The 10,882-nt window shown below is 54.8% G+C and overlaps 1 protein-coding gene and 1 pseudogene across 1 annotated transcript; one reads left to right on the forward strand and one right to left on the reverse strand.

The window, feature by feature from the left end:
* Positions 1–1,819: 1,819 nt before the first annotated feature.
* LOC130837201 (MARCKS-related protein-like) lies at positions 1,820–2,266 on the reverse strand (annotated as a pseudogene).
* Positions 2,267–5,106: 2,840 nt separating this feature from the next.
* Positions 5,107–6,457, forward strand: S1PR4 (sphingosine-1-phosphate receptor 4). The gene has a single exon (XM_057710498.1). It carries the CDS (start codon positions 5,282–5,284, stop codon positions 6,437–6,439), a length of 1,158 nt encoding a protein of 385 aa, XP_057566481.1. The 5' UTR covers positions 5,107–5,281; the 3' UTR covers positions 6,440–6,457.
* The last annotated feature ends 4,425 nt before the right edge of the window (positions 6,458–10,882 follow it).

Raw genomic sequence — 10,882 nt, forward strand, 5'->3', positions numbered from 1 at the left:
GCCAAGAGACCAGGCCAATTATGCTGTGGGATGTCCCCCAGTGCGGCTTTGTCTGACACCGCCCACGATCAGATGCAGGTGCTCCACGTTTGGCAGGAATATCCTAAAAGAGATGTGTTCGTCTCAGAGCATCATAGCAGGAGACCCACGAGGCCCAGTTTTTTCCCCCCATTCCCGCTGCGTTTCCTTGCGTGGCTTGATTAAGCTGCTATTCACTGGGTTTCTAAGTAAGGCATTTTCCCTTTTGATAAATTACCGCTGTAGGAAGATACTTGCAGATTATGTCAATATCCTGCTCCCCAACAAACTTCTACCTAATTACTGTAGCATCCACTAAAGGATGACTCTTGCTTGGATCAATGATTGCTGGGATGGTTATGAAATGGTGATTTTTCTAACTCTGTTATTGCATCAATGCCTGGGTGTGGAATTGCTGGATCACACGGAATGAGCATTCTTTTATTATTTTTTTCCAATTGTTTTTATTGGGTAAAATACACGTAACATAATATGAACCAGGTTGAGTGTACATTTCAGAGGTAGGGCTGAATGAATACATTCAGAATATTTGCAACTGCCACCACCATCCATCTGCAGACCTCTTTTTACCTTGTAGAACTGAAACTCTTCCTCAGGGAACACTAACTCTGAATCACCCCTCCCCTGCCCCCAACCACCCTACTTTCTGTCTATATGATTTTAAGATCAGTGGTTGTTCGTGATCAAATTGTCCCAGATTTGGCCAGCCTGTGTCTCTCTGATGGGTCCCCATCCTTCTCGGAGCCCTTCCAGCATGAATTTTTTTTTTTTTTTTTGGTTGCACCGCATGGTTTGTAGGATCCTAGCTCCCTGACCAGGGATTGAATCTGGGCCCTCAGCAGTGAAAGTACAGAGTCCTAACCACTGGACCAGCAGAGAATTCCCTCATGGCCCTTCCTTACTCTCTGGTGTACCAAGATATTCCAGGCTCACCTTGCATGCTTCCTGCCCCCACCCGTGGAATCAGCTATTTCTCCCTAGAGTCCTGGACTGCCACCCTCCGTTTTTTTTTTAAGGGACGACATTTATTCCTTTTCCAAATGTTACAGTAACACCAGCTGGAAGAGAATGGTTTTAGCCGTTAGAAAAAAAAAAAAAAAAAGTACCAATCTGGGGTTTGGCCATTAAAAGTTATTTACAACAATGGGAAGGAAAAAAAAAAAAAAAGACAATGAGAAGTTGTTTCACATTACAGACCTCCCCCTCACACCCCAAAGCTTAATACTTGCTTACCAAGTCAAAAAAGAGACACTCGATTCACAAGCTGGAGGTTTGAACTTGAGTAAGACATTTATAAAAACCTAGACAGGGGCAGTTGTCCTCCCCAGCCCAGGTGCCACTAGGCACAGCACAAGAGACTAAAAACTCAACAGGGGAAGGCTGGACACTCAGGGTTGGGAGTGTAGGCACCCCCACATCTGGCTCAGGGATTTGGGGAGTAAACAAAACCTACTTGGAAAAGAACTGGGGAAGAAAACCAGCAATTGCTTTCTGCACAGGTGGGGACAGGAGGGAGGGCCAGGGGCAAGGAGCATTTCACATCACTAACCTTACTTGGGAAACTGGCAAGGGACCATCTTCAACTGGCCTTAAGAGGAAGACCAGGTGGATGATGGGAGAATCCACAGGAGGGAGAGGAGGAGGGGGGACGTGGCTAGAGGGCAACAGCCCCTTCCTTTCTGGGCCCAGGAAGGCAGCCAGGGCACCAGGTCCAGGCAGTGACCTCACAAGGACAGCACAGGTTTTGCAGCTTAGAGATCACGCACCTGCCCCCACCCAGCTACTCATTCTGCTCGCTTGCTGGTGTAGGGCCACTTTCTGGCCCCGAGGGAGTGGATGGCTCTGCGGCCTGGGGCCCTGCCTCCTGTGTCTCCTCCCTTGGAGGCAGCACTAGCCTCTGCCCCTTTGGCCTGGGGCTCCTGGATCTCAGGGGTGGCGGCAGCCTTCCCTTCCTGGGCAGTGCCTTCCTCGCTGCAGGTACCGATCTTCCCTGCTCCTGCTCTTCCTCTGTGGGTGAGGAGGCAGACGAATCACCCCCACCCTCCTTCCGATTTCTCTTGAAGGACAGGCCACTCAACTTGAAAGGCTTCTTGAAAGAGAATTTCTTCTTCTTCTTGGGGGCCTCCTTGGGGGGGGCCTCCCCCTTGGCCTCAGCGCCCTGGCTAGAGGGTGCCGGCTCGATGGCATCGCCAGTGGCCCCGGCTGCCTCCTCTGTTCCGTTCACGCACCCCCCATTTTTTAACAAATTAATTAATTAATGTATTTATTGGCTGTGTTGGGTTTTCGTTGCTGCGCACAGGCTTTCTCTAGTTGCGGCGAGCCAGGGCTACTCTTCACTGTGGTGCATGCGCTTCTCATTGTGGTGGCTTCTCTTGGGGAAGAGCACGGGCTCTAGGTGCTTGGGCTTCAGTAGTTGTGGCACGCAGGCTCAATAGTTGTGGCTCTCGGACTCTAGAGCGCAGGTCAGTAGTTGTGGTGCATGGGCTTAGTTGCTCCTCAGCACGTGGGATCTTCCCAGACCAGGGCTCAAACTTGTGTCCCTTGCATTGACAGGTGGATTCTTAACCACTGCGCCACCAGGGAAGCCCCCCCTCCCTTATAGGGGATGATATTTAGAAGCCAAGATCTGGGTGCAAAGTGTGCTCATACCTATTGGGTTGTCTCAGTGGATAGAGTTAGGAAATGGATTTGTGTTTAAATATCAAGTCTGCAAGGATACTTTAATCCCATCCCACCTGTGGGGTTCTTCCATTTCATCTTTGCACCTTCTTTCACCCCCAGTGAAGACCCGATTCCTAATAATATCAACACACTTGCTACTTCACTCAGTCCCATAATACACATGATAGTTTCAGAATCACTACACCTAAGCCACTGCTAGAAACAAAACTACTCAACCAGGTGTAAATTTTTTTGCAGTTCTCTCTTGTCTTTAGAATGAGTACTGTGTCCAAAAGTTGCATAAGCTGGTTCTTTTCTATTTCTGTGAGGTTATGTTTTTCATTTGAAATACTGTTCCATTCATTTGTTTTCTATTTGTATTCCATCTGAAAGCTTTTGTCCTCCATCGTTGTTGATTTGGATTTTCACTGCATATAGAAAGCATTAACAGTTTAAAAACTATACAAGGAGGAAAACACAAAGGATGTCATCCCCTCCTTTCTTCAATTTCAATCCCCTCCAATCCTATAGGTTTGGTTCTTGGGTTATCTTTCCTTTTGCAAAAATAAGCAGAGGTGGATAATTTACTCCCCCCTTCTTTATTATACAAAAAGTAACATACTACATATACTCTTGTACTTCCCCGTCAACTTAACAATATGTCCTGGAAATCACCCCACTCCATCACAGAGATGGTCCTCATCCTTTTCCATGGCTGCGTAGTACTCCAACGTGAAGTGCAATGTAATACACCAGTCTCTCTCCTGTGTACAGACATCCGGGTTGCTTCTAATATTTTACATTTACAAATGACAATAAATAACCTTCTGCATACTCACTTGTGTATCATTAGAGCTGTGTCTTCAGGATGAATTTCTAGAGGGGGGACTGCTCTTCTGTAGCATGGGGATCATCATAAGATTAAATGAGGTATAACGCGCACACAGCCTTTCACCCAGGCGGCAGGTAATTCGTGGCAGAAGGTCACCAACAGCTTGGCCTCAAATTAGTCAAACTCTGCTCTCTCACAGCATTTTAGTCTAGCTCTCAATTTGCTCTCCCAGCCCGGGGTCGGGGCTCAGCTGGGGTTGGGGTCAACTACAGTTGGGGGCTCAGCTTGGGATTAGGGTCAAATCTCAGCCCGGTCAGGGGTCAGGGTGGGAGTCAGCCTATGGTCACGGGCTCAGCCAAGGTCAGGGTTCAGCCTGGGATCAGGGCTCAGACCAGGGTCCTGGCTCAGAGTATGGAGTGTGTCTCTCTGTGAATGTGCTTGGGTCGGGTGGTCCCTCGTGAGCCTGGGACTGGGGCTCAGTGGTCCTACTGCACAGGGTGGTACCTGGCAAAGACTCACGCTCATCCCCTTCCCCTTTCCGCCACCTGCCTGCACAGTCCCGCCTCCCACCCCACCCCACCCCACTTCAGATCCATTTCTGCTTGGTCACCTCCCATGACAAGACGCTGCTGCCTCCCAGGGCACCCCTCCCTCCGAACTTCCCTGTAACTGTCCTGCTCCAGAGCTGAGCAGTGAACTCACAGTGGGGGTGCTGGGCGGGGGCCACAGTCCCTGGGCTGTCCTCAGCCCCAGTGTCCTGCCCACCTGGGACTCACAGGGGACACCGGAGCCGCTCAGATACCTGTGCCTCCCCACTCAGACACTGGTCAGAGCCGTGCCTCCCCCCTCAGGCTCCCCAAGCACCACTCCACACATCACCCCCCCACTTCCTCTCCCCCACCTGGTGCCTGCACACCTCCGTCTTCTCAGGTTGAGTCAGTCCGAGCGGGTCAGGATGGCTGTGCGGTGAGGGCGGGGTGAGCTCCCCACTTCTGTGAGCCCCTCCCCCTCCCGAGGTGAGGTGCTGCCCTGGGTGGGGGTCCCGAGCAGCTCTGCTCCTAGCAAGGCCAGCTCGGGGGCAGGAGAGGCAACGGAAAACCCAGGTAGAGAGGGTCCCGCTGGGGAGACCTGGTGAACGTGCAGCTGCGTGGGTCTCGCCTCCTGGCTGCGCGTTCTTCCGCGGGACCCGGGATGGACATCGCCCCTCCAAGCCTCATTTCCCTTTCTGTGGACTGCGTGGTCCCGACTCTGTCGTGAGCTTAAAATGGGGTGCGCCTGCGCCATCGATGCGCGAGCGGGGGGTGCTCCTGAGTGTGCGGCCCCGCGACACACACGTATTAAGCACCTACTATGTACCAGGCGGGCTTGGAGCAGCTGGGGACGCGGTGATGGACCAGCGCGTGTCGCAGGGAGTAGCTGGTGGGGGCGGGGAAGCCGTCCAGCCGGGGTGTCACAGGGGAACCGGGTCTCCCCCCGCCCCCCGGGACGGGGCGGGGACCCCCCCACCCGCCATGGGCTTTCGAGGACCGGAAGGGGGCAGGCACAGGGAGCTCACAGCAGCGGGTTAGTCGGGGTGGGAAGCGACCGTTGGGATGCCCCTCCCCGCCCCGGCCTCACCCCCACCCTGGGGGTACCTTGAACATAACAGGAAATTTCAAACAACAGGAAACCAAGACCGGGCAAGGCGAGCGGCTCCACCCTGCCTGGGGCGAACCACCCCGGGGCCTCAGTCCGCCCCGGGGGACCGCGATGAACGCCACGGGGGCCCCGAGCGAGGCCCCCGAGTCCTGCCAGCTGCTGGCGGCCGGCGGGCACCCCCGGCTCATCGCTCTGCACTACAACCACTCGGGCCGGCTGGCGGGGCGGGGCGGGCCCGAGGAGGTGGGCCTGGGGGTGCTGCGCGGGCTCTTCGTGGCCGTGAGCTGCCTGGTGGTGCTGGAGAACCTGCTGGTGCTGGTGGCCATCGCCAGCCGCATGCGCTCCCGCCGCTGGGTCTACTACTGCCTGGTGAACATCACGCTGAGCGACCTGCTCACCGGCGCCGCGTACCTGGCCAACGTGCTGCTGTCGGGGGCGCACACCTTCCGCCTGGCGCCCTCCCAGTGGTTCCTACGCGAGGGCCTGCTCTTCATGGCGCTGGCCGCCTCCACCTTCAGCCTGCTCTTCACGGCCGGCGAGCGCTTCGCCACCATGGTGCGGCCGGTGGCCGAGAGCGGGGCCACCAAGCGGGGCCGCGTGTGCAGCTTCATCGGCCTCTGCTGGCTGCTGGCGGCCCTGCTGGGCCTGCTGCCGCTGCTCGGCTGGAACTGCGTGTGCGCCTTCCAGCGCTGCTCCAGCCTGCTCCCGCTCTACTCCAAGGGCTACATCCTCTTCTGCGTGGTGGTCTTCGCCTGCATCCTGGCCACCATCATGGTGCTCTACGGGGCCATCTTCCGAGTGGTGCGCGCCAACGGGCAGAAGGCGCCGTGCACGCCGGCGCGCCGCAAGGCCCGGAGGCTGCTCAAGACGGTTCTCATGATCCTCGTGGCCTTCGTGGTGTGCTGGGGCCCGCTCTTCGGCCTGCTGCTGGCCGACATCTTTGGCTCCAACATCTGGGCGCAGGAGTACCTGCGGGGCATGGACTGGATCCTCGCCTTGGCCGTGCTCAACTCCGCCGTCAACCCGATCATCTACTCCTTCCGCAGCCGGGAGGTGTGCCGGGCCGTGCTGGGCTTCCTCTGCTACGGGTGTCTCCGGCTGGGACTGCGCGGGCCTGGGGACTGCCTGGCCCGGGCCGTGGAGGCCCACTCTGTCACCTCCACCACCGACAGCTCGCTGAGGCCGAGGGACAGCTTTCGGGGCTCCCGCTCGCACAGCTTCCGGATGCGGGAGCCCCTGTCCAGTATCTCCAGCGTGCGGAGCGTCTGAGCCCACGGTTGGGGCGGTGGTCCAGCGGCCGGGGGTGGGGGGGTGGGGGGGGGCCACGCGTGCACGCACGCGCGCGCACAGGGATGCAGCAGCAGGCGGGCGGAATGGAGAGGAAAGAACAGGGCAGCCGCGGTGGGGGCGTGCGTGCATCCCAAGGCCCTGCGGTTCTCCCCGAAGCCCCCTGGGGCTGCCGACGCGGAGTGGATGTTGCATGGTGTCCGTGGAGCGGGAGGCAACTGCTCTTTGGAACCGAGAGTGCGCTGGCATGGGGAAACGAGTGGGGTTGCTGTGTACTTCACCCCCTTCGTGTGTGGTTCTGAGGAAGTCCCAGCCCCTCCCTGGGCCTCAGTGGGGCTTCCAGGCTGCCAGGGGTGGACTGGGGGGGAGTCTGTGCCCCGGCCACGCAGGAGTTCAATGATGGGATGAGATGCTGCCGCCTCTCATTCACATGTGGCATCAGGGTGAGGGCTCGAGGGCTGCGGGTCTGCTGGAGCTGTGCCTGTGGCCAGGGAGGGCCGTGGGTCTGTGTGCTTGGGGTGTGTGGTTGCTACGACAAGTGGTGGACTGTGGGTGAGACTCTGTGTGTGGGGGCGGGGCGGGGGAGGATGAGGACAGAACGTGATATGCCGGTGAGCCGCGTGTGCGGGCATGTCTGTGTGTGCACAGACATCCCTTAGTGTGGCAGGTCTTTTGCCTGAGGGTGCACACGTGTGTGCGACCGAGCCACTCTGTTGAAGGTGTGTGTGAGCTTTTGGAGGCTACCAGGAGGGGGTGGGGGCTGTGACATCGACACCCGCCCCTTCCCGTTCACTTCCCCTTTCCCCGCCCTATCTCTCATCTTGGGTCCTGGGTGGCCTCCTTCCCCCACCTCTGGCCTTTGCATCTTCTGGGACTTGGTCTGGAGGCCAGCAGAGGGGGAACCGATGGGCCCTCCTGACCTTGGGGAAACCTCACCCACGTCTCCCTTTAGCACTACGTGCCTGCCTCTTCCTTCCCCGTCTGTGAAATGGGCCGATAGCAGGCGGAGCCCACCCCGGGAGGTGGTCGGTACTCGCTCAGTGCTTTGGCCATAGCGCGTGGCATCACTATGTGGACAAAACATCCGGCAAAGGTGGAAATGTTGTACATCTGTGCTGCCAACTTGGGACCCCCACGTGGCCCCTGAGCCCTCGATAAGTGGCCTGTACGACGGAAGACTGAACTTGAAATTCGTTCACATTTAAACAGTCCACAGAACTCGTGGCAACAGTACGGGACAGCACCGCAGGTGTACACCCTCCGGGTGTAGCCATCTTTGGCTGGTAGAAAGTTCTCTCTCTCTCCTTCCTCCTGGCCAAGACAGTGCCTGCAGGTCTTTCTGCCACCGTCTTGCCAAGTTCTTGGGGCAGCATCCCGTCTGCCACTCTGGATGGGACAGCTCCGTTCTGAGCCTCCGTTTCTCCCCTGCAGGATGGGGGATGTGGCGATGGGAAACTGTTTACTGTGCTGTTCCGATAAAGCAGCCGTTAGCCACATGTGGCTATGTGAAATTAATTAAAATGAATTTTTAAAATGTGGTTTCTCGGTGCATTTCTCGGGGCTGCCGTATCAAAGGATCACAGACTGGGGGGCTTAAACAAAAGAAATGTATTCTCTCGGGACTTCTCTGGTTGTCCAGTGGTTAAGACACCGCACTTCCACTGCAGGGGCCTGAGTTCTATCCCTGGCTGGGGAACTAAAATCCCGCATGCTGCACAGTGCAGCCAAAAAAAAAAAAAAAAAAAAAGAAAGAAAAGAGAAAGAAATTTATTCTCTCATGGTTCTGGAGACTGGAAGTCTGAGATCAAGGTGCTGGCAGGTTTGGTCCCTTCCGAGTCCTGTCTCCTAGGTGCTGGGGGTTTGCTGGCAATCTTTGGCATCCCTTGGTTTGTAGACGCATCGCTCAGACCTCTGCCTGCATCTACACATGAGTTCTCCCTGCGTGCATGTCTGTGTCCAAATTTCCCATTTTCATAAGGACGCCAGTCCTACTGGATTAGGGCCACCCAATTGCAGCGTGACTCATGTTAACCAATTATATCTGTAGCAACCCTATTTCCAAATAAGCTCCTATTCTGAGGTCCGGGGGGTTAGGATGAATTTGGGGGGAGACAATTCAGCCCACGACGCTCGGTCACACTAGCCACATTTCAAGTGCTCGATGGGACATGTGGCTTGTGGCTACTGTTTTGGACAGTGTAGACACAGGACATGTCCATCGTCACAGAAAGTGCTGTGCGATGGGGCTGGAAAAAGTTCCAAGCATGTATAAGCTGGGATACTTCTTACATTTTCCTGATTCCTGGTCCATGTGTGTTTATTTGGGGCAGTGGCAGGCAGAGCAGGGTCTTGGTGGAATTCAGGGTGACTGGAGCCTGGGGTCCCTTGAAGCTCTTGGCCTGCATCCCAGGCCTGTGTGAGCTGGCCCATGGCCCCCCTCTACTCTGTGGGGTGTCACACTTTGCTTTGATTGAGCTGGACTACTTTCTGTTCCCTCCCACCTGGGGCCTTTGCACCTGCCTTCATTGTCTCTACTAGAGTGGCCTGCTTGGCATGTGCCTGTCTGTCCTTCAGGTCTCAGTTTTAGCATCACCTCCTCCAGGAAGTCTTCCTGATTTCTCCTCCTCCTTAGCACTCTTCTGGGTTCCCATACTTGCCTGTGCATCCCCATTATAGCTTTGATTATAATCATGCCTGGTCCCACATCCACATTTTCCCCTGGATCTTGAGCTCCGTTAGAGTGGAGGTGGTGACAGTGTTTGGGTCACAGCTTGTCCCCAGCACCCAGCACAGGGCCCAGCAGACAGTAGATGCTCCATGACCTGGAGCTCTGGGAGAACTGGTCCCAGCAGCATACCTTCCACTGAGCCTTGGAAACCTCTTCCCCTCATTCCCCACCTGCACCCTCCTCCCTGACTGTGGTGGAACTCTCCCATGAACCCTGACTTCTGCTCTTAGGTGACTCAGGTGTCCATATCCCATTACTGTTCCCTAGCTCTGCCACGCACCACAGGCTTCAGTTTCCTCATCTGTAAAATGAGGATATTGACATCCCCTGCCTTCCTGGGACATTGATAAGGCAAGGAATATAAAGCCCCTCAAACTATTACCTGTCTGTTTTTATAACAGGGAAAAACAAACCTGACTCGGTATTAGATCTGTTCCTTTTAATTTAACCTTTGTGCCCTGTTGCCTGTGCTTAGTCATGCTGACTCTGCACCTTTTGTACAAGAATGTTGCCTATAGCCTGAAATATACAGGAGAGCCTATTCTCAAGGCTCTGACATTTGAGTCCATTCACATAGAGGTAAAATGTTGCAGAACAGAGAATAACATCTGTTTTGTTCAGAGGTTTATAGGAACATCATGACCTGACCTATGTGGACAGCTGCGAGAACAAAGGATTCCAACACCAAGAAGTTTGCAACAACTGACCACTTCACTCTCTCACCTTGCCTTTAAAAGTGCTTTGCTGAAACGCTTCCGGGAGTGCAGGGTTTACAGGGCATGAGCCACTGGTTTCCTTGCACGGCTCTGCAAGAAACCTTCCTCTGCGCCAAACTCCAATGTTTTGGTTTGTTTGTCCCCACTGTGCATTGGGCATATGAGAACATTTTTAAATGAATAATAAGGACTTCCCTGGTGGCACAGTGGTTGGGAATCTGCCTGCCAATGTAGGGGACATGGCTTTGATCCCTGCTCCAGGAAGATCCCACATGCCGCGGAGCAACTAAGCCCGTGCGCCACAACTACTGAAGCCCACGTGCCTAGAGCCTGTGCTCCGCAGCAAGAGAAGCCACTGCAACGAGGAGCCCACGCACTGCAATGAAGAGTAACCCCCACTCGCCACAACTAGAGAAAGCCTGTGTGCAGCACCAAAGACCCAATGCAGCCAATAAATAAATGAATAAATAAATTTATAAAAACTAAGTGAATGATAACAACAAAGCCTTATATATCACTCAACATTGTTCTAGTCACCTTCGTACTAACTCATTTAATCCTTGCAAAACCTCCAGGAGGCAGATACCATCATTAACTCCATTATACAGATAGAGAAACTAAGACCCAGAGAGGTTAGGTTAACTTACACAAATTCACAGCTGGGAAGAGGCAGAGCTGGGATTCAAACCCAGACAGGTGACTTTTTCTTTTTCCCCCCCTGCCGTGCTGTGCCGCATGCGGGATCATAGTTCCCTGACCAGGGATTGAACAAGCGCCCCCTGCAGTGGAAGCACGGAGTCTTAGCCGCTGGACTGCCTGGGAAGTCCCACAGGTGACTTCTTGATCCCTGTTTGTTACTGCCTCTTTGATGAATGAGTGAATGAACGAATGAATACCAGTTCCTTCCCTCCTTGGAAAACTCAGAATGATGGTTCCGTTTCATTCTTTGGGCTTCCCCAAGGTTTCATCTCCGTGAAACAG

The sequence above is a fragment of the Hippopotamus amphibius genome, chromosome 15 (genome assembly GCF_030028045.1).
Source record: "Hippopotamus amphibius kiboko isolate mHipAmp2 chromosome 15, mHipAmp2.hap2, whole genome shotgun sequence".
Lineage (NCBI taxonomy): Eukaryota > Metazoa > Chordata > Mammalia > Artiodactyla > Hippopotamidae > Hippopotamus > Hippopotamus amphibius.

Coding starts and splice junctions, on each gene's coding strand:
- S1PR4 (XM_057710498.1), top strand. CDS start 5,282: ATGAACGCCACGGGGGCCCCGAGCGAGGCCCCCGAGTCCTGCCAGCTG.